This window comes from Epinephelus fuscoguttatus, linkage group LG10, assembly GCF_011397635.1.
Source record: "Epinephelus fuscoguttatus linkage group LG10, E.fuscoguttatus.final_Chr_v1".
NCBI lineage: Eukaryota > Metazoa > Chordata > Actinopteri > Perciformes > Serranidae > Epinephelus > Epinephelus fuscoguttatus.
Window position 1 is genome coordinate 25,945,799 of NC_064761.1, and position 22,974 is coordinate 25,968,772.

General features: G+C 43.9%; 1 protein-coding gene across 1 annotated transcript in view; it reads left to right on the plus strand.

Annotated features, from left to right (window-relative positions):
• obscna (obscurin, cytoskeletal calmodulin and titin-interacting RhoGEF a) overlaps positions 1–22,974 on the plus strand; it is a 42,436-nt gene that overhangs the window by 1,926 nt on the left and 17,536 nt on the right. Inside the window, exons 4-46 of the mRNA XM_049588654.1 lie at positions 835–996; positions 1,218–1,322; positions 1,427–1,693; positions 1,880–2,149; positions 2,359–2,625; positions 2,706–2,969; positions 3,077–3,343; positions 4,538–4,807; positions 4,954–5,220; positions 5,412–5,678; positions 5,770–6,042; positions 6,127–6,390; positions 6,539–6,805; positions 6,947–7,213; positions 7,335–7,604; positions 8,017–8,283; positions 8,435–8,710; positions 9,128–9,394; positions 10,010–10,276; positions 10,723–10,989; positions 11,080–11,346; positions 11,502–11,768; positions 11,906–12,172; positions 12,309–12,575; positions 12,813–13,082; positions 13,269–13,547; positions 13,656–13,913; positions 14,036–14,302; positions 14,645–14,911; positions 15,099–15,365; positions 15,616–15,882; positions 16,126–16,392; positions 16,667–16,933; positions 17,039–17,305; positions 17,413–17,679; positions 17,987–18,253; positions 18,523–18,789; positions 18,964–19,230; positions 19,493–19,759; positions 19,991–20,257; positions 20,379–22,604; positions 22,696–22,768; positions 22,877–22,962. Of these exons, the coding sequence (XP_049444611.1) occupies positions 835–996; positions 1,218–1,322; positions 1,427–1,693; positions 1,880–2,149; positions 2,359–2,625; positions 2,706–2,969; positions 3,077–3,343; positions 4,538–4,807; positions 4,954–5,220; positions 5,412–5,678; positions 5,770–6,042; positions 6,127–6,390; positions 6,539–6,805; positions 6,947–7,213; positions 7,335–7,604; positions 8,017–8,283; positions 8,435–8,710; positions 9,128–9,394; positions 10,010–10,276; positions 10,723–10,989; positions 11,080–11,346; positions 11,502–11,768; positions 11,906–12,172; positions 12,309–12,575; positions 12,813–13,082; positions 13,269–13,547; positions 13,656–13,913; positions 14,036–14,302; positions 14,645–14,911; positions 15,099–15,365; positions 15,616–15,882; positions 16,126–16,392; positions 16,667–16,933; positions 17,039–17,305; positions 17,413–17,679; positions 17,987–18,253; positions 18,523–18,789; positions 18,964–19,230; positions 19,493–19,759; positions 19,991–20,257; positions 20,379–22,604; positions 22,696–22,768; positions 22,877–22,962 (12,822 nt within the window). The remainder of the gene's footprint in view (positions 1–834; positions 997–1,217; positions 1,323–1,426; positions 1,694–1,879; positions 2,150–2,358; positions 2,626–2,705; positions 2,970–3,076; positions 3,344–4,537; positions 4,808–4,953; positions 5,221–5,411; positions 5,679–5,769; positions 6,043–6,126; positions 6,391–6,538; positions 6,806–6,946; positions 7,214–7,334; positions 7,605–8,016; positions 8,284–8,434; positions 8,711–9,127; positions 9,395–10,009; positions 10,277–10,722; positions 10,990–11,079; positions 11,347–11,501; positions 11,769–11,905; positions 12,173–12,308; positions 12,576–12,812; positions 13,083–13,268; positions 13,548–13,655; positions 13,914–14,035; positions 14,303–14,644; positions 14,912–15,098; positions 15,366–15,615; positions 15,883–16,125; positions 16,393–16,666; positions 16,934–17,038; positions 17,306–17,412; positions 17,680–17,986; positions 18,254–18,522; positions 18,790–18,963; positions 19,231–19,492; positions 19,760–19,990; positions 20,258–20,378; positions 22,605–22,695; positions 22,769–22,876; positions 22,963–22,974) is intronic.

The following is a 22,974-nucleotide window of genomic DNA, read 5'->3' on the forward strand; positions in this document are numbered from 1 at the left end:
ACACCAATGGTAAAATGCCCAAATTTAAAAATATTTCAAATATGGTTTTGTCTTACTGCATAGTCTACATGCATCTATCAGAAAAAAAATGCCTAAATGTTGTTTAAGCCATGTTAATAGCGGAGTTCTAGAGATGGATTTGTCCAGTCCAGACTGATATAACTCAACAACTGATGGATGGATTGTCATGAAATCCTTCACAGACTTTCAGGGTTCTTCGAGGATGAATCCTTGTGACTTTTGTGATCCCCTGACTTTCCCTCTAGTCCCACCAGCATGTTAACATACTGGTTTGTATTGAAATATCTCAACTGTTGGCTGTGAATTTTGGTGCAAACATTCACAGTCCAGAGAGGATAAATTGTGATTACTTTGATTCTCTGACATTTCACCTCATCATCAATTCAACATTTCAGTTTGTCCAATGCATTAACTAAATCAACCTGCAAAACTAATGACATTCCCATAAGCCTCAGCTGTACTTTGTTAATGCTAAAATGCAAATGTTAGCATGCTAACGTGCTAAACTAAGATGGTGAACATGCTAACCATCAACAAGTTAGCATTGTCACTGTAAGCGTGTTAGCATGCTGATGTTAGCATTTAACTCAAAACACTGCTATGCCTCTCTAAGCACAGTCTCACAGAGCCACTAGCATGGCTATAGGCTTGTTTGAACCCTTTTTAACTTTTGATAGTTTTAAACAGCTACATCAGGGCCTCATCACCTTTATGAATGAAGAAACAACACTCACACTTCTTTTGTCTTGTGAAAAAGTTCTGTTAGGTTGCTTTAACTGAGTTTGCAGTCATGGTTTGGTTATCATCTGCCAGCTAGGGACATCCACATAGTGACAGAGCTGGAGGATGTTGACACGGTGGAGCGCCAACCTGTAAACTTCGTCTGTGAGGTCAACCAAGTGGATTTGGAGGGTCGGTGGTACAGAGATGACAGCCGAATTCGACCTGGGGACAACATCAAGATCAGACACCAGGGTGAGACACAAATGGCATTGGTTTCACAGAGACAAAAGCCTAAGCAGTAAAAATACTCCCAGTGTTTGCTTCAGAGTATACTTAACTTTGCTTAAGCTGTGTTTGAGTGGTCATAGTGGTTGCACTGGTTTCTAGGTGTGAAGATATAAAACCAAAAATATGAACCTGGTTAAATACAGCACATAAATATGATAAAACTTTTTGTTTTGATCTGATTGCAGGTAAAACTCACACCCTGTGCTTCAAGTCAGTCAGGCCAGAGCACGCTGGAGAGATCAGATTCACTGCAGAGCGTGTCTCATCTTATGCAACTCTCACAGTAAAAGGTGAGCCAACAGACTGTTGATGTTACAGTCTATAGAAACATGGATATATGAAGAGAAATTATTTAGCTGCTTAAGTTTTTTGAGCCTGTTTCTCCCTTCCTCAGAGCTCCCAGTCCAAATAGTGCGTCCTCTGAGGGTCAAAATAGCCATGTATCGCCACCGGGGTCTGCTGGAGTGCCAGGTGTCTCGACCTAATGCTCAGGTCACGTGGTACAAGAACAGGAAGGAGCTCGTGCCCAATAAGAAGTACCAGATGATCAGCCAAGATGTCTACAGGCAGCTGACCATCGATGACATCTGCTCCTCAGATGAGGACACCTATACCTGTGATGCAGGAGATGACAACACCTCCTGTCAGCTTTTGGTGGAGGGTGAGATGCCTGCTGTCATAATAATCACATTAGTCACAATGTAAAGTTCATGGCCTACAGTATGTTCTGCATTCATGTATCCCCACAAAATACTTGCCCATGTGCACACATCAAGAGCGTTTTTATTATGTTATGAGTCAGGAGTTGTGTCAGTGGTGGTAATGTGTATTATGGCTGTACATGCAGAGCAGGCTATCAGCATAGTGCGGGGGATGAGCTCAGTGGAGGTGACGGAGCCAGAGCCAGCGCTGTTTCAAGTGGAGACCAGCCTGAAATCAGGGAGGCCCCCCCGCTGGACCCTGAACGGTGAGGTGCTGGAGCCTTGCGCAGCAGTGAACATCGACAGGCAGGGCACCCTCCACAGCCTCTGCTTCACCTACACAGAAAGCTCCATGTCTGGCCCCGTGCTCTTTGTGGCTGGGAAGAGTCGTTCCACTGCTCAGCTTACTGTCAGAGGTGAGCTGGCTGAACCTTGTCTGATTGTGGAAGAGAGGTTGTGGATAAAGCAATTTAAAGTTGAAATAAGTTTGTTCTATGCCTTATGTATGCCATATGTACATTTTATATCCTTTATATGATCCTGAAAAGGATTAAGTGGGTTAAGTGAATGAATATATTATATATAGGAGTGTCTCATGAAGAAGGATTACATTTCTCCCTCTTAGAGCGGCCTCTTCAAGTTGCCCACCACTTGGAAAATGCAGAGGCGAAGGAGAACAGCTCTGTGACTCTGAGCTGTGCGTTTGTGCCCTCGCCCAGGGTGGTGAGGTGGTTTAAAGGTCGTACGGCTCTGAAGACCAACAACAAGTACAGCATGAAGAGAGAAGGGAAACGAGCACAGCTGACCATTCATGGTTTGTCAGCCATGGATGCAGGACAGTATCGCTGCATGGCCGGGGGTGCACAGAGCACAGCACATGTTAAGGTAGAAGGTAAGTTAAACACAGTTCGGTTTTCTTTATTTCAGTTCAGTTGATGCTTTGTCATAATCTATTTCCCCTTTTTATTATAGTGCGGACGCTGAAGTTGGTAAAACACTTAGAGCCAGTGGAAATTGAGGAGGATAGCATTGCCAGGTTCACATGTGAGCTCAACTACGTGGTTGCCAATGTGGAGTGGCTTCTCAACAATGTTCGCCTCTATTGCAATGCCATCAACAGGATCCAGCACATGGGCACTATGCACAGCCTCACAATTAAGAATCCGCGACCACAGGAGAGCAGGGTCACCTTCAAAGCCGGCCTTCTCTCTGAGACAACCATCTTAAAAGTCAAAGGTCAGCTAACTGAAGTGTATAATCAATAGCTTTTTTCGAAAACTTGCATTTCTATGTGTTAATTTCTGAGGAACATGCACACTTAAGATTGATAATCTTGGCTCCAGAGCATCCAGCAGTGTTCCTGAGGTCTCTGGAGGATGTAGTGGGAGAAGAGCAAGGGGAGGTCTGCCTGCAGTGTGAGATTTCCAAAGAGAAAGTGACCCCTGTTTGGAGGAAGGATGGCGAGATCCTGACCACTGATGATAAACATGAGTTACTCCAGTCTGGGAAGTCCATGGCACTGATCATCCATTCCCTGAGCAAAGATGATGCTGGACACTACACCTGTGACCTGGGCACCAGCCAGACCAAGGCTAAAGTTACTGTGCATGGTGAGTAGTAGTAATTGGAGAAGCTCGACACTCTGAAGATCAAGTGTTGTGCTCACATTAAGCTGTCTGCCATTTGACAAGAGTGCCACCAAATGATTGATAGAATGACAGAAGGAGCCTCAAATAACATTTGGCTTCATTCACCATCCATTCTTAAGAGGAAACGTCTTCTTAAAGGTGTACTAAGCAGTAATCAGTCACTGTTTGTAAACGGGCTCACCATTGAAAGTCAAAGCCAGATTTACTCTCGTTTGTTGTTTCACCTCCCTATATTTGCATTTTTTACCATGCTATGTCTTTGATGCCTGCTGCTTACAGTGCGCCACCTCATCATTATCTTTTTATAAAGCACCAACCTCAATTGTGCACTGTCGATACATGCTCATAAACATCCCGAACACAGTCGCGCACCCTTCTTTGTTCTTTGAACGAGTAATAGCATCTTATGCATTTTTTTTTGTTAATTTATATCCATTACTGTCCTGACTCACTAGATATGACAGCTCATTAGGCGTTCACGTCCTGCAGATGTACCTTCACTTCAAAACTACTGAAGTATTTCTATGTTTAGAGTCTGGTGCTTCACCCTTTTTAGACTTTCATTTGGGCAGTCTTGACTTAATCCTCCCAACATTTCTTTTCAGTTTCTGTGTGTGCACAGGGCCTGCAGTCTCATGCCCTTTTTATGTGGATTGGCAGAGGCTTAACCTATGGCAACTAGGATCAAGTGATATGCTCTTTCAATTTACAAGGACAAGGGGACTCATTATTTTAAGAGCACGGGTGCCGACAATTCTGCAGTTTAAGAATAGGCCATGAATCTGATGGATTTTTGTCTTCTCAATATCAAATGTAAGAAAAACTTAGGAAGATATAAGTGAATGAGACCCTTTTTTCTTAAAACAGACACTAAAGCAATCATGAAACAGGAATATAGAGACTTAAAAAATTCAGGTCAAGCTCTTTTCAAAGTATTAGTGGTGTTCCTCAGGGCTCTGTCTTTGGTCACCTTTTATTTATCATCTACTCTCTACCTCTTGGCCATATCTTTTGGAAATGTGGCATTCAGTTCCGTTGCTACATGGATGACCAAAGATGTTACATGTCTTTCTGTGGTGTTGCAGTTTCTTTCTATTTATCTGTAGAGATATGTTTTCTGTAATTAGGCTGTTCTGTTGCTATATTTGTCTACAGACTTACGCATCACTATTGTTCATCGTATAAAGATAACATCAGTCCAAGAAGGCGAATGCTGCACTTTTGATTGTCAACTCTCTCACGATCTCGATGACGAGCCTTCCTGGACCATCAATGGCCAGCTGGTTGTCACCAATAGCCGTATCCAGGTTATCAACAATGGCCGCCACTATAAGATGACCATTAGAGATGCTTTACTGACTGATGCTGGAGATGTGGTCTTCACAATTAAAGACCTAAGCTGTAGGACCATGCTCTTTGTTAAAGGTGAGTACCTGGTTGTCTCAGATAAATTGATCAGCTCTGTCTTGTTTGTGTACGTAGCAATACCTGTGTTTTACTTTGAACTACCATTTAGTAGATGCATTTATACAAATAATCCTGAATGAGTGAATGCATTTCCCCTCCATTAGAGAAGCCGGTGCACATCTTCAGGGAGCTGCTGAACACTAAGGTGGTGCCAGGTGAAGACGCAGAGCTGAGCTGTGAGATCACCAAACCAGAGGTCCTGATCCGTTGGCTGAAAAATGGCCGTTTGATCAGGCCAAGCCCCAAGTATGTGATGAGTGTAGAGAAGAACCTGGCGCGACTGGTGATCAAGAATTCCACCATCAGAGACTCTGGAGAGTACTGCTGTGAGGCCGATGGCATTGCCTCACGTGCCAAGCTGGAGATCAGAGGTAGGTGTGGGCTTTCAAAATAAATGTTAGTTGATGACTATTAACAATATAATGTCTTTACTGTAATGTTGCACAATGCTACTCTGTGCTATGTCCTGTTTTGCAATTTGGATCTGTGACTGGAAAAGTGTGAAGCTTGACCCTAAACTTAAAAAACCTAAAAATATCCTAAACTTCATTGTTCCTTTCAGAGCTCCAGCACACATTTGCGAGGGAGTTAAGGGACACGCGGGCAGAGGAAAAGGGTAAAGTGACCCTGGAGTGTGAGACCAGGCGGCCAGCCAAGCGAGTGACCTGGCTGAAGGGCATGGTGGAGCTGAGGTCCGGTAGGAAGTATGTCATCAGGCAGAAGGGTGTGGTGCTATCCCTGACCATCACCTGTCTGGACAAGTCGGACACAGATATTTACATTTGTGATGTAGGTACCATGCAGAGCCGGGCACAGCTGACGGTGCAGGGTGAGATCATAGTGAACATGTGCTTCTTGTACCTACTGTATATGATGTTCACAGGATTTTTGACTTTCCAACTTCTCCATGTTTCTCTCAGGTCAGAGAGTTTTGATCCTGGATGAATTAGAGGATGTCGAGTGTCTAGAGGGCGACACGGTCACATTCAGGTGTCGAATTTGTCCCAGTGACTACACTGGGGTAAAATGGTATCTGGACGAGACTCTGTTGTACACCAATGAGCTCAATGAGATCCAGATGGTGCCCGGAGGCTACCACACCCTCACATTTAGACAGCTCGCCCGCAAAGACACTGGCACTATCTCATTTTCAGCGGGGGACAAAAGATCGTACGCCTCACTGTTGGTTAGAGGTGAGGCTCTAATCTGCTGGAGAGTTTTACTGTGTACTTTCCTGTCACATTTCTTAATTTGGCTTCATCTCCTCGTGTTACCAGAGAGGCGTCCTACCATAATTAAAGCACTGGAAGACTGCGAGGCTATTGAAGGGGGTGGTTTGGTTTTGTCTTGCGTGGCCTCCAAGCCATGTCACATCCTGTGGTACAAAGATGGCTGCCTGATGTGGAACTCCTCGAGGTATTTTGCCAGTCGTTCCGGCTGTGAGGCCCGGCTGACGATTCGGGAGGTCAGCAACAACGATGCTGGAGTGTATGAGTGCAGTGCTGGATCTGTTACCACGAGGGCCGTTGTGACTGTCAGAGGTATGAACAGCATTTTGTATCGACCTGTTGTTGCAGGACTGCTATTGCTCACTATTGCCCAACATTAAATGCCAGAGGGATGTGGCATATTTTATCAGATTTTAAATGATTTTATTGGATTATTTTTCCTCTCTGTTGTCTTTTTAAGCCATCCCAGCAGAGTTCATCCAGGTTCTTAAGTCCTTGGAGGCCAAAGAGGGGGAGACCGTCACCCTGACCTGTGAATACTCTCTGCCTGGGGTCCAGTGCCACTGGAAGAGAGGTTTCGAGAGTATCAGGCCTGGAGACAGATACCTGATTAAACAGAGGAAGACGATCAATTCTCTGACCATCAAAGCTCTGAAGCCTCTTGACTCAGGAGAATATACCTGCCAGTGCAGAGATCACCACACTACAGCAAGCCTCAAAGTACACGGTATGTATATAGCTAACTTTGCCAAAAACCTACACAGTCAAATCAGACTTCTTTGTGATTTATTCTCAGATTTGCTGCCTTTCACCATTTTCACCTTGCTTCTAACTGAATTCAGTAAAAACGTCACCTCTTGTTTTCCAGCTATTCCCATAACATTTATACAGAAGTTAAAGAATATGCAAGCAGAGGAGGGAAGCAATGTCCTACTGCGCTGTGAGCTGTCCAAACCTGGAATTCCAGCTGAATGGAGGAAGGAACACGAGCTGTTGAAGAATGGAGTGAAATACCAGATAAGGAAAAGAGAGACCACTCTGGAGCTTCTGATCTGGAAGCCTGTTCCAGAGGACAGTGGGGTCTACAGCTGTGCCTGTGCTGATCAGATAACATCTGCCACTATCAAAATCACTGGTAAGACATGATTTACAAATAGGCTAATGGGTTTTAGTGATAGGTTTTAATTGATTTTGACAAACAATGCTCATTATCAACAATTATTTATCTCAATCTACAATCACCCATGACTCCTCAGCTCTCCCAGTCACCTTCAAGCAGAAGCTGAGGAATGTGCTCATTGAGGAAGGCAGCACTGCGGCTCTACGCTGCGAGCTGTCGAAGCCTGGGTACAGTGTGGAGTGGAGGAAGAGCGGGGATGAACTCATCAGGAATGGAGAGAAATATCACATACGACAAAGAGACGGGCTGATTGAACTGAGGATCCTTGATGTTACACCTGAGGACAGCGACATCTACACATGCATCTGTGGAGACATAGAGACCACTGCAACTCTGACTGTTAATGGTATTTATTTATTATTTAGTTGCGACTAGCAGCTCCATTGCTCACTCTGACTGGTTGGTTGTTCACTCTCCAAAACTTTCCCCACCCTTTTGCGGCCACAGTTTTCACACTTATAGCCTGAAATTTGGCATAGAGGTCAAGTGTGTGTGTGTGGGTGAAGGTGTGCATTTGTGCTCATGCCAATTGGCTAAAGGCAGTGTGGCAATGGAGGATGCGTATACATACGTGGCCGCAGATATTCAAATTCATTCTTGTTTCCCAGTATGTTTAATGACTTTTTTTTTATTGTAACATCACATTAAAAACACACAGTGACAGTTTGAGACCAGATATCTGTATATATTACACAGTGTTCATTAAATTTGGGTGGTTATTCTTTTTTTGATGACCTAACTTTATCTTTGCCTCTCAGCTCTTCCCATCACCTTCAAACAAAAGCTGAAGAACGTCCAAGTGGAGGAAGGACACAACATCACACTGTACTGTGAGATCTCTAAAGCGGGTGTCCCTGTGGAGTGGAGGCTTGGAGGAGATCTGCTGGAGAATGGAGAGAAATACCAGATTAAGCAAAGGGCCTCAGCCCTGGAGTTGATCATCAGAGATGCTGAACCAGACGACAGCGGGGTCTACACCTGTGTATGTAGAGAGCAGAAGACAAAGGCCACTGTTAAAGTTATCGGTATGTTCGGTGTGTGAGATGAGTGCACTGAAGCGTAGTCTCTTTTCCCATGTTTAGAAGTTTCATGAGCTCCCTGTAAAGTGGTTCTTCAATGATCTTACCTGTGTTCTGCTTCACATGTGTTAAACAGCATCTGTGTTTGGTTCAACAGCTGTTCCCACCACATTTAAAGTTAGCCTGAAGGGCCAGGAGGCTGAAGAAGGGAAGAGTGTGACTTTACGCTGTGAGCTGTCAAAGAAGGGAGTCCAGGTGCAGTGGCAGAGAGACGCTCAGGTGCTGTCTGAGTTTACGTACCGAGGGAAGTATCTGATCAAACTAGAAGGAAAGACAGCTGAGATGACCATTGTCAACGTCCAACCTGAGGATGCTGGGAGGTACAGCTGCATCACAGGAGATGAGAAAACCACAGCCGAAGTTAAAGTGAAACGTAAGTTTGAAGCCATCAAAAACCAATGAGAACACACATCATAACTGCTTCCCACATTAGCCACGGTATATTTATAATGATTATATGGTTATAACTCTATCATTTTGATCATAATATCTAAAAGGCTGTTATTATCGGTGTCACCCTTGGAAAGTCCAATTATATCTCTCACTTAAATTGTGCACTTGTGACTTAGTGATACGTAACTACAGCTTCCATTAGAATTTCAAATGTTTATATAGATTTGTAGATTGTATGTAAACAAACTGTTAGATTTCTCTTATGGCTTTGAGGAGAGGAAGAACAGACAAACAGAGGTGCCTGCTCCTTGTATTGCAACAAAAAAGTAAATGGAAATGGCAGGTTGCAAATCAATGCAATCACTGAACACTGTTTTTTTAAATATACCCACAACAGCACTTCCTGTGACATTCAAACGAGAGATCCAGCGCATGGTGGTGAAGGAAGGGGACAGTGGCGTTTTCAGCTGCGAGCTCTCCAAACCTGGAGCTCCTGTGGAGTGGAGGAAAGGCAGGACGATCCTGAAGCCTGGAAACAAATACGAGATGAAGCTGGAGGGACCTTTCGCTAAACTTGTCATCAATGACGTGGAGGAGAGTGATGGTGGCAAATATACCTGCAAGACCAAAGACAGCCAATCAACTGCTGAGCTCATTGTCCAAGGTAGGAGAAATTCAACTCCCCCACATATGTTGGATTTAATGCTTTGTGAATCACATTTCTTTCTCTTTTTTGAATTTTCCCACTGTATTCAACAGAATCACCTAAGCGCAGACGTCAAAGAGGTCAGCTCCAATATAGTACAGTGAAAACAAAGTAGACCTAGTGGCCATTAGCACTGTGTGAGCTCCATTATGTAGCTTCACTGAAGCTCAATGGAGCGATTATTGTTTCATATGTCACATTATAGTCTAAATGTCACAGTACTTGGTGTGTACTGTACATTACTTCTCATCACATCACTCCTACAACGTAACTTCCATGTAATATTATGTTCCTTGTCCTACCAAAGACAAGGAAGTGTTTTATTGAATCCAGTGAATTCAGCAGACATCTGCATGATCAGATAATTATTACCATGTTTTCTCTTTAGCTTTCTTTGATCCAAAAGACATTAACTTGGTAGTATTTATGTCTTCATTCTTCATCCATCTTTATTTGACCCTCTGTGATCAGTAATTCTAAGTGCACTATACACCTTTTCCTACTTTTATCCATATTATTTGCTTTTCAGTTTTATGTAAGATTTCTTGTGTAAGATTTGACTCTGATTGACAGATTTGCCAGCAAGTTTCAAGATGCCACTAGTTAACCAGGAGGCAACGGAGGGCAACAGTGTGGTTCTGCGCTGTGAGCTCAACAAACCTGCCCCTTCAGTTGAGTGGAGGAGAGGATCAGAGCTGCTGAAAAATGGAGACAAATACCAGATGAGGAAGAAGGACCTGCAGGTGGAGATGAAGATTACGGAGCTCAGTCTGGACGACACTGGAGATTATACCTGTATATGTGGAGAACACAGTACACAAGCTAGGATCACTGTGAATGGTAATAACTGCATACAGTACGATGAGTTGCACTGTTTATTTTAGTGCATGAATACACATATTAAAAGGTAAACTATAGACATGATAAATACAACTGAATCCACCAGTAAAGAGTAAACAACACAAGAATACATGCAAAACTGACAAAGTTGAAATATACATTGTGAAGTTATTGAAGTGGATTTCTATGTCGCAACTTGTTGTGTATGAGTATACATGCCCAAATTCATTGCATAAAGTTTTTGGGTCTGAGTTTGTGTTTTGTGCTGTCTCTTGTGTATTATTTGTTTAGTTTTATGTATTTTAAAGGCCCACTTGGGGACAGGCATTGCAAATTAGCTTGTGTGTTGCATCGTTTTATGCTACATACCTGTCTCTACTTAATAAAAAAAACAAAACTCCTCAATATGAAAATCATTTTGACATTTCTCCTGTGGTCTCCTCTAGAGCGGCCCATCAAATTCCTTCAAGAACTGAAGAATATTCAGGTCCAAGAAGGCAACGGAGTGACACTCTGCTGTGAGCTCTCCAAACCTGACACTCCAGTGCAGTGGAAGAAGGGAGACAAAGTGTTGACCAACGGAGAGAAATACCAGATGAAGCAGAGCGGCTCCAAGGTGGAGCTCCTCATCAGGAAAAGCCAGCCTGAGGACAGTGGCTCATACAGCTGTGTTTGTGAGGACGTAAAAACTACTGCCACCATCATCATCACTGGTGAGAGCAAGTACACATTATGTAAAAGAAAACATGATCGTGCTTTGGTATCTTGCTCGTCTTACACAGTATTTTGCGTTCACTCCTCAGGGATCCCAATAACTTTCAAGCAAAAGTTGAGGAACCAGGAAGCTGTGGAGGAAGGCAACGTGACGCTGCGCTGTGAGCTTTCTAAAGCAGGAGTCCCAGTGGAGTGGAGGAAAGATGCTCAACTTCTGATGGAGGGAGAAAAATATCAGATGAAGCAAGAAGGCAGGACAGCTGAGATGCTGATCAGAAATTTAACTCTTAAAGATTTGGGGGAGTACAGCTGTTTTGTTGGCACTGTTGTGACTTCCGCTGACATCAAAGTAAGAGGTACGTTTCACAACAGCTGTTACATAGAAAAACAGACCTAGTATTTCTGACAAAGTCAATTTGCAAGATGTATTCAGAAATCTAACAAGAAACAATACAGAATTGTTTCAAAACATGAGAGTGAACTATTTCCGCTTGGTTGTTTTTTTTGTCAGCACTTCCTGTTACATTTAAACAAGAGCTGGAGAAATTGGAGGTGAAGGAAGGGGACAGTGGAGTTTTCTCCTGCGAGCTCTCCAAACCTGGAGCTCCAGTGGACTGGAGGAAAGGAAGAGTCATCCTCAAACCTGGATACAAATATGAGATGAAACAGGAGGGACGTTTCACTAAACTGATCATCAACAACGTGGAGGAGAGTGATGCTGGGAAATACACCTGCAAGACGAATGACACCCAGTCAACTGCGGAGCTCATCGTCAAAGGTAAAGTAGAAATCCTATACTGAAAACATGACATCTGAGCCTTTGTATGATGATGTTATTTGATTTAATTGAAATTGAAAGCACTTATTAAAATAGGATGAAGAAAAACTATATAATCATAGTTCTTCTCCTTGCAGCTCCTCCCATCACTTTCAAGACAAAGTTAAGGAACCAGCAGGTGGAGGAGGAGAACAGCGTGACGTTGAACTGCGAGCTGTCTAAACCCGGCCTCCCTGTGGAGTGGAGGAAAGGACAAGAGCTGCTGAAGAGCAATTTCAAATACCAGATTAAAAATCGAAACAGCAGCATGGAGCTCACCATCAAGAACGCACAGCTGGAGGACAGCGGACTGTACAGCTGTATCTATGGTGACACCAAGACAACAGCCAACATCACCATTACACGTAAGGGAAGACTGTAGATGCAGGCATGCTTGTTTGTTTTTTCATTCAGTGCACAAATTAAAAAAGTGTTTTCCTTGTAAAAAGAAATGCAACCATAGACACACATGAACACAACATTACCTTGCTTTTTCCACAGCTATCCCCCTCACCTTTAAAATGGGTCTGAAGAACCAGGAGGCCCCTGAGGGAGGCAACGTGTCCCTTCGCTGCGAGCTGTCCAGGGCCGGGGTGCCTGTGCAGTGGTGGAGGGGGGAGGACCAGATCTATCAGGGGGGACGGTATCAGATGACGCTGAAGGGGAAAACAGCTGAGATGAACATAAGAAACATCCAGCCTGAGGATGTCGGGGAGTACAGCTGCATCGTGGGAGAGCAGAAGACGACGGCTGAGGTCAACGTCAGAGGTATTTGACACGCTGCCATTTTGAGTTTCTTACACTGAATTCTCAATTTAAAACTTATTATGATCCATATGTTGCTTCTGCAGCTCTGTGTTCTTTGGTAACATTGATATTTCACTGGATTTCTGTTGCTTTGACAAGAATGCAAATGAAGCCAAAGATAATTACGTTAGTATTTATTATTTTAAATGTGAGCCACCTTTTGTAACATCCTGTCTCCCCCTTTTTTTTTTATACCAGCGGCAGCATCTGTGTTCTTTGAGAAGGAACTGGAAAGCCAAGCGGTGATGGAGGGCAAATCTGTGCTGCTGTCCTGTGAAGTCTCCAGTGCTAATGTCCCTGTCACCTGGAAGAAGGACAACACTGTGATTGAAGAAGGAGGGCGATGCATTTTAAAGAAGAAAGGACCAACACACAGCCTGGAGATCAAGAAACTGCATCTGGAGGATGCTGGAGAGTACTGCTGTATCACCAGGGGCAAGAAGACCACGGCCAAGCTGATCGTGAGGGGTAGGTGGTGACTATAATAGACTTTCACACCTTATTTGATCTAGTTTTATTTGATTGATACTCTTTTACAGTACAAGGAATGTGGCATGAATAAAGCCAACTGGCTGCTCTCATCTAAGTTGTTGTAAATATTTTCCATTCCATCTCTAAAAAGCCAGCTGTATATAGCTTCCTCTTCCTCCACAGAGCGCGTGCGGATCGTTACAGAGCTGCAGGGTATAACGGTGACAGCGGGTGAGGACGCGGTGTTTGTGTGTGAGCTGAGCCACGCAGACGTGAGTGAGGGTGTCTGGTGGCTTGGCTCCAGCCCTCTGCAGAAGAATGAGATGAACCAGATGATGTGCCACGGTCGCGAACAGCGGCTGGTCCTCACTATGACAACACCTGAGGAGACCGGCATCGTGGCATTTGTGATTGGGGAGGAGAGGACCTCTGCACGTCTGCTAGTTGTTCCTAAGGCCAGAGGTGAGCAGAGAATAAGGGAGAGAGGGTGTAATTTCTAAAAAGATAGTGTCATTTCAGTAAAATGATTTCCTCTGACATTTTAAAGTGACACTTCATTTCAAATTCTAGTTTTATTTGAGGAGAAGCCTAAAGACGTTGTGATCATGGAAGGAGAGACAGCCACTCTGTCCTGCACAATCTCTGATTTTACCTCCCTGGTTACCTGGAGGCGTAACCACATCCCCCTCCGAAATGGTGATAAATATGAGATACGTAAGGAGGGAAAAGTCAACCTATTGCTAATACATGATGTGGATCCCTTGGATACTGGCACATACTGCTGTGATACAGGAGACGTGCAGAGCAGTGCCAAACTTACTGTAACAGGTAAAAATGGAAATAATGTAGCTTTAAGATAGCTGATTGATGTTACACACTTGGAATCAGAACTGTTATGTCTGAATAATACATTATTATGCCAAATGTCTCTTTCTTTCCTAATTTCCCAGAGCTCCCTCCATTCTTCCAAGAAGAACTGCAAAGCGTGGAAGTTGAGGAGGGAGGTTCAGCTGCTCTGTACTGTGAGCTGTCTAAACTTGGAGTGCCAATTCAATGGAAGAAGAAAGGGCTGCCACTAAGAGCCAGCCGAAAGTACGAGATCAGGCAAGATGGCTGTCTCCTCCAGCTGCACATCAAGGATCTCAAACTTGAGGACAGCGGCAGCTACTTGTGTCAAGCAGGGAGTGCAGAGACCACTGCTACTGTGACAGTGAAAGGTGTGTGAAATTGGCAGTGAACAATTATTCTGCGTTTGCTCTGCTTGCATTTAACCACACAACAAATGGGATGTACTGCAAATTTTACTACATCAGAATATTCTCTGATACAGAAAAGTCATGTATTTGTTGGTTGAGTTACTATGCTGTGATTATGTACAAAGCAATTCCCACAAAAATATTTTCAAGTGCAACTTAATCTCTACTACTACTTTATTGTCAGTGCTGAATGTTTCTAGTAAACCTCTGGCTTTGAAATGCAACTACTGCATGTACTATTATGCTAAACTAACATGCTAAAGTAGATGTATAATTGTATCCTTCCCAACAACTTCCCATCAGAGCTCCCACCATTCTTCAAGAAAGAGTTACGAAGTGTGGAGGCTGAAGAGGGAGGTACAGCCTCTCTGTGCTGTGAGCTGTCTAAAGCTGGAGTGTCAGTGCAATGGAAGAAGAACAGACTACCTCTCAAAGCCAGCAGAAAGTACGAGATAAAACAAGATGGCTGCCTCCTGCAGCTCCACATCAACGAGCTCAAACCTGAAGACAGGGGGAGCTACACATGTCAAGCAGGAAGTGCGGAGGCCACTGCAACTGTGTCAGTGAAAGGTGTGTATGGCAATGAAATTGTCAGTGTTAGCAATATCTAAATCATAGAAACTTTTTTTTTGTGATGATCAAACCTTCCTGAAAATCTGTATGATTTAATATGATATGAGGCAAACACCACTGATCTATCATGTCAGTAGTTGAATTTTACTTAATTGGTCTCTTACTCTCCTGTCTCCCCCCCCAGAGCTCCCACCATTTTTCAAAGAAGAACTGCAAAGCGTGAAGGTTAATGAAGGAGGTACAGCCTCCCTGTGTTGTGAGGTGTCTAAGCCTGGAGTGTCAGTGCAATGGAAGAAGAACAAGCTGCCACTTAGAGCCAGTAGGAAGTATGAGATGAAGCAAGATGGCTGCCTCCTCCAGCTGCACATCAAGGAGCTCCAACCTGAGGACAGTGGCAGCTACACATGTCAAGCAGGATGTGTAGAGACCACTGCTACTGTGACAGTGAAAGGTGTGTGCCATTGAAAATCTGCGTGCTAAATTTTACAGTATCAGCAAGCTCCAAGTCATGGAAAACTGTAATTACTGATTATTGTCTGAACTTGCTGAAACTCAATATTTTCCAGTGGAGCAAACAATCGTCTATCAAAAAAATAAAACATATTGTCTACATCCTGTTTAGCCTTAATTTGATAATGTCTTAAATGCCTTCTTAAAAAACATCCCACTGTGTTTCTCCCCACACATCCTACATTTCACAGAAGTCCCACCATTTTTCAAAGAAGAATTGCAGAATGTTAAGGTGGAGGAGGGAGCAACAACCTCCCTTTGCTGTGAGCTGTCTAAGCCTGGAGTGTCAGTACAATGGAAGAAGAACAGGCTGCCACTCAGAGCGAGCAGCAAGTATGAGATGAAACAAGATGGCTGCCTTCTCCAGCTGCACATCAAGGATCTCAAACCTGAGGATAGCGGCTGCTACTCGTGTCAGGCAGGAAGTGCAGAGACCACCGCTACTGTGACAGTGAAAGGTGTGTGCGTTTGTATAATTCTGACTTTCTTAGAACAGTCTCAGAATTGCATGCATTTTATTGTGCAATGCTTTCCTGCGTTTTTGTGTTCCATCTTGTAGTCATTATGTTATACTACATTATATGTTAAACCCACCCACTTAGCAAATAGCTTTTCTAAAATAACACAGGGAGGTTTCAACCACTGTTTCCATCACAAAATAAATGAGGAATTCTGTTTTGTTTTCATGCCTATTTTCCCAGAGCTTCCTCCATTCTTCAAGGAAGACTTGGAAAGTCTGGAGGTTGATGAGGGAGGTACAGCCACCCTTTGCTGTGAGCTGTCTAAGCCTGGACTGTCAGTTCAATGGAATAAGAACAAGCTGCCACTGAGAGCTAACAGGAAGTACATCATGAAGCAAGATGGCTGCCTCCTCCAGCTGCACATCAAGGATCTCAAACCAGAGGACAGCGGCATCTACTCGTGTGAAGCAGGAAGTGCGGAGACCACTGCTACAGTGACAGTGAAAGGTGTGTGCATTTGGCAGTCAACAATTTAGTGTTGCTCTGCATGCATTTAACCACACAACAAAATTCAATGTACTGTCTTGAATTTGTCTTAAGTTGCTGAAATGAGTACTGTCGAGATGCTGTTATTTCAGTTCCACCATCTGCATTATAAGTTGGTCAAAAAGTCTTGATGATGCCTGCATTACCCAATGCAATTCTCCTTTTTGTTAGGCTTCTGCAGTCTTCAGTTCCACTTAAGATGTGCAATTATGTTTTTCCGATCAACTTTTTGCAGAACTCGTACCATTCTTCAAGGAAGACTTAATAAGTGTGGAAGCTGAGGAGGGAGGTTCAGCCTCTCTGTGCTGTGAGCTGTCTAAGCCTGGACTGTCAGTTCAATGGAGTAAGAACAAACTGCCACTGAGAGCTAACAGGAAGTACATCATGAAGCAAGATGGCTGCCTCCTCCAGCTGCACATCAAGGAGCTCAAACCAGAGGACAGTGGCTGCTACTCGTGTGAAGCAGGAAGAGCAGAGACCACTGCAACTGTGACAGTGAAAGGTGTGTGCATGTGTCAGTCAGCAATTCACTTTTTTGTTCTGCATGCATTTAACCACATGACCAAAGATGCATATTTATGTTTATAATTCATAACCATTTTTTCAGAGCTTGCACCATTCTTCAAGGAAGACTTAGTAAGTGTGGAGGCTGAGGAGGGAGGCTCAGCCTCTCTGTGTTGTGAGCTGTCTAAAGCTGGAGTGTTCGTGCAATGGAGTAAGAACAAGCTGCCACTGAGAGCTAACAGGAAGTATGAGATGAAACAAGATGGCTGCCTCCTCCAGCTGCACATCAAGGATCTCAAACCTGAGGACAGCGGCAGCTACTCGTGTCAGGCAGGAAGTGCAGAGACCACTGCAGCTGTGACAGTGAAAGGTGTGTGCATGTGTCAGTCAGCAATTCACTTTTTTGTTCTGCATGCATTTAACCACATAACAAAAGATGCATATTTATGTTTTTATAATCCATATCCATTTTTTCAGAGCTTGCACCATTCTTCAAGGAGGACTTAGTAAGTGTGGAGGCTGAGGAGGGAGGTTCAGCCTCTTTGTGCTGTGAGGTGTCTAAAGCTGGAGTGTCAGTGCAATGGAGTAAGAACAAGCTACCACTGAGAGCTAACAGAAAGTATGAGATGAAACAAGATGGCTGCCTCCTCCAGCTGCACATCAAGGAGCTCAAACCTGAGGACAGCGGCAGCTACTCGTGTCAGGCAGGAAGTGCAGAGACCACTGCAGCTGTGACAGTGAAAGGTGTGTGCTTTTGACAGTGAGCAATTGTTCAGCTTTCATTTAACCACCCAACGAAATTCAACATACAAATGTTACCTTATTGAAATACTCTTAGTCGTAAAAAAGTAGCTTGATGGATCGCCTGAAGTTTCTAGAATGTTGATATCATTGTAATTCCACCAGCTACATTGTAAATTGGTTGAAAAGACTTGATGATGCTTGGTTCAGCTGATAGGTTTTATCCCATTTGTCAGGTCTCAGCATTCCTAGTTCCACTTAAGATGTATGGACTAATTATGTTTTCCTCAATCCATACCCATTTTTGCAGAGCTTGCACCATTCTTCAAGGAGGACTTAGTAAGTATGGAGGCTGAGGAGGGAGGTACAGCCTCTCTGTGCTGTGAGCTGTCTAAGCCTGGAGTGTCAGTGCAATGGAAGAAAAACAGGCTGCCACTTAGAGCCAGCAGCAAGTACGAGATAAAACAAGATGGCTGCCTCTTCCAGCTGCACATCAAGGATCTCCAGCCTGAGGACAGTGGCAGCTACACATGTCAAGCAAGATGTGTAGAGACCACTGCTACTGTGACAGTGAAAGGTGTGTAATTAGCAGTAAGAGAAGCTCAGGGTTAGCAATGCATTTATTCAACGACACACAAAAATCTGAAGTACTGATTGTCTAAATGTTCTGGTTTGTACTTAGTGCTATTATTTCACTCCCATCCATTAACATTTACATTTTTAGCAAGTTTGCTGACAAGTCCTTATTGTATGTGTCTTCAAAGACAATTTGGTCCCCTCCTGTTTAGGTTTCGAATGTTTTCCCCATTAGAGTTAAGTTTTTGTAATTCTAGCCTATCTTCTCAGAGCTCCCACCATATTTCATGGAAGACTTACAAAGTGTGGAGGCTGAGGAGGGAGCAACAACCTCCCTATGCTGTCAGCTGTCGAAGCCTGGAGTGTCAGTGCAATGGAAGAAGAACAGGCTGCCACTGAGAGCTAACAGGAAATATGAGATGAAACAAGATGGCTGCCTCCTCCAGCTGCACATCAAGGATCTCAAACCTGAGGACAGTGGCAGCTATTCGTGTCAAGCAGGAAGTGCAGAGACCACTGCAACTGTGACAGTGAAAGGTGTGTGTAATTCACAGTAAAAACCAATTCAGTGTGAACAATGCATGCATTTAACCTCACACCAAAATCTGAAGTACTGATGTATCATCGAAGACCATTTGTTCCCCTGCTGTTTAGATTTCGAGTATTTTCCCATTATACTAAAGTTTTTCCAATCCTTACCTTTTTTTTCAGAGCTCCCACCATTCTTCAAGGAAGGCTTACAAAGTGTGGAGGCTCAGGAGGGAGATACAGCCTCTCTGTGCTGTGAGCTGTCTAAGCCTGGAGTGTCAGTGCAATGGAAGAAGAACAAGCTGCCACTGAGAGCTAACAGGAAGTATGAGATTAAGCAAGATGGCTGCCTCCTCCAGCTGCACATAAAGGAGCTCAAACCTGAGGACAGCGGCAGCTACACATGTCAAGCAGGACGTATAGAGACCACGACAACTGTGGCAGTGAAAGGTGTGTATCTTTGCCAGTTTGCATATCAGCATACTTGCAAGCCACAGACAAATAATGTAACTGTCGGTTTGATACTGTTTTGTGATTGTCTGAACTGTCAGAGACCCTATAGCTATTCCCACCCTGCTACTGTGTCAGTGCATGTAGGTAGTCTAGATAAAAAACATTACATTTATTTACCAGTTGGGTCCATGTTGAGAATGTCTCTAGCACCATTTTCCCATTATACTAAAGTTTTTCCAATCCTTACCTTTTTTTTCAGAGCTCCCACCATTCTTCAAGAAAGACCTACTAAGTGTGGAGGCTGAGGAGGGAGCTACAGCCTCTCTGTGCTGTGAGCTTTCTAAAGCTGGAGTGTCAGTGCAATGGAAGAAGAACAAGCTGCCCCTGAGAGCTAACAGGAAGTATGAGATGAAGCAAGATGGCTGCCTCCTCCAGCTGCACATCAAGGATCTCAAACCTGAGGACAGTGGCAGCTACACATGTCATGCAGGAAGTGCAGAGACCACTGCAGCTGTGACAGTGAAAGGTGTGTATCTTTGTCAATTCGCATAGCAAAACAGTAGTTTCGTATGGTTGTCTAAAACTTGTAGGACTGTACATATTCTGTTGCTCATATTGCAAACCCACCTACATTAGAACTTGGCAGAAATATCTTGATATTGCCTCTATTAAAATACAGTATTTTCCTCTACTGACCTTCAATGTTATGCAGTTACACTGAAGATGTGTGATTTTTCCAATCTGCACCTGTTTCCAGAGCTTCCAGCATTCTTCAAGGAGGACTTAGAAAGTGTGGAGGTGAAAGAGGGAGGTACAGCCTCTCTGTGCTGTGAGCTGTCTAAGCCTGGATTGTCAGTGCAATGGAAGAAGAACGGGATTCCACTAAAAGCAGGCAACAAGTACGAGATAAAGCAGGGTGGCTGCCTGCTTCAGCTGTACATCAAGGATCTCAAAGTGGAGGACAGCGGCAGCTACACATGTCAGGCAGGAAGTGCAGAGACCACTGCTACTGTGACAGTGAAAGGTGTGTGCATCTCTACGTACTTGACAACTTTACATGAGCAAGATACATTTATTCATGTTTCTGTCAACCTCCACATCAAATAAATCAGTTGTCACAAAATATTTTTAATTCCCTTGTCTAGCACTAGAACCAGCTCCACCAAAGGCAGAGCCTCCCACAATTCTGCCTCGGGCAAAGGGCCCCGTCTCCAAACCAACTCCTGCGCCAGAAAGCCAGAAGCCTGGACTCCCAGAAGCCAAACCTGTTCCTCCAGAGCCCAAAAAGAGAGCTCACAGGAAAGCATCAATTGCAAGTTTAGAAAAAGATGTGGAGCCAATGTTTGACCTAAAACAGGGCATCCAACCTGCGAGATCTATGGAGAAAGACCTTGATGTTGCACAGAACATAATACAACTGGAAAGGCATGTGGAGAAAGATAATGAGTTGAACAAGAAAGTTGACAAGACAGTGAGACCACTGGAGAAAGATAATAGGGTTGACAGGGAGGTGGAAGAGCCAGCAAGACCTTTGGAAACAGAGAAAGATGTTCTCATGGAGAGGAGACAACCAGGAAGGAATACAGAGAAATTAGTCCAGGTTGACCATAATGCAAGTGAAACAGACAAAGTTGTTGGAGACACTGTGTTTGAACAAAAGAAAAGGAAGGATGAAGTTGAACAGAGATTAAAACAAGCAGTGAAACCTTCAGAGAGAACAAGTGAAGTTGAGAGGAATGAAAGCCATCCAGAAAAAGTCCAGTGGGAGAAGAGTGAGGATGAAAAACCGTCTGTGAAACCATTAGAAAAGTTTATCGGGAGTAAAACAATAAATGACCAAGAAGAGAAGTTTATAGTAAAGGAAGGCAAAGTAGAGGAAGAAGAACCTTTTAAACCACCAGTAAGATCTAAAGGAAAAGTAACAGGGACAAAGGAACCACCTCAGTATGTTCCAAAGAAAACTGAGGAGATCATTGTCCAAACAGTAAAGCCTACTGTAAATGAATTTGAAGAAGACAACAGACAGAGAGACCATGTGAAACAGCAGGTGTCCATGGAGGCAGAGAATGAGATAAAGCCACTGAAACCAGTCACCTCTGTAAATAAACTGGACAAACAACCTTTAGAAAAAGAGGCTGAATTTGCCCCTCCAAAACCACCTGCGAGGGTGAAAAGTAGAGCAAAGGGAGGAATGGAAAGGCAGTCATCAAGGGACACAGAGACAGATCAAGATGATCAACAGGTGACAAGAGTTGTGGTGAAAACAAAGGAGGATCAGCCAGTTAAACCGTCAATAACTTCTTTGGTAAAAGAGGTTGAAGAGAAGCCAAGGTCCGAGAGGAAACAATCAGTAACAACAGATTCTGAGACTGCTGAGAAAATAAGGCAACCTGTGAAAGCTGCAGAGAAGGATGCAATCGCCAAACAGCCGATCAAGCAACCAGTCAAACCCATGAGAAAAGAACCTGAAGTGGACCAGGAAATAAAACTGGCAGTCGAGCCAATGATAAGAGAAGAAGCACAAACAGTAAAGATGGCGGAAGACATTCCTCTCCTCTACATTTCTGAAGATGAAACTTTCTCAGAAGCTTTGACTGAGATACCACTGAACCACAACGATGTGCAGCCCCCTGGCTTTTTTGTGGAGGAGTCAACCCAACCTGCTGCTCTTCCTTCAGTTAATGTATCCCAGAAGGCACAACCACCAAATGAAGCTGCACCGGAGATTGATATTGACCTTGAAGATGAACCACAATTGCAAGAGGCTGCCATCAAGATCCAAGCTGCCTTCAAAGGCTACAAAACCCGCAAAGGCATGCGACCCGTCTTCAAAGAGGTGTTTAAGAACCAGAGTGCAGATCTTCATGGTACAATAACACTAGTGTGTGTTGTAGAAGGAAAACCCAGCTCAGTGCGCTGGCTGAAAAACGGCCAACAAATCACAAATGACTATCGATGCCGTATCGAGACTACAGAGAATGGCGTGTGCACACTGGTGATCAAAAACCTGACCACCAGTGACAGTGGAATCTATACCTGCGAGGTGGTGAATAAGTTTGGTGTTACCTCCTACAATGGAAACATAACAGTAGTACAGCCTCAGAAGCCTGCTCCAGTGGTCCAGAAGCCTATACACCCACCGCTTGCTGCCATTACTCCTCTGCAACTCGCCCCACAAAAGCCTGAGGAAGAAACACAGACCCAGGATCTGCCTCAGACTCAAACCCAGACACCTCCTTCAGCTGCAGATGCTGAGAACTACGTAGAAAATGTGAGTGTCTCTCTATGGGAGGCCTACAACCTGACGGAGCAGGACGCTCAGGCGAGGCTGCAAGAGAGGAGAGGGTCTTCACTCATTGCTGCCAGCTCCAGTGAGTCACACATTTATTCTCTCACTTCAGTCACAGCAAATATGGATTTAGTCGGCCATGTTTTTACAGTATGATTTTCTGCTGCCAACAGTGTCGAGTCCCTCGGATTATGAAACAGCTCCTGACATAATGGAACCTGTTGAGACTGGTCCAACTGTACCAAGGTGAGAGGGATTAGATTAGAGATCAGTTTTGTTATTTGAATTTTATTGCTAATCTTTTATATATTGTGCTCAAAAAGATAAACAAATCATTTCTGAATACTGTTACAGGGTAGAGACAAAAGCAGTGGACCAAGTTCCTCCAGAAGTTGAAGAACAACCTCCAGAGCCAACTAAGACACTACTGAAGGTCAAAGGTCAGGACTGTT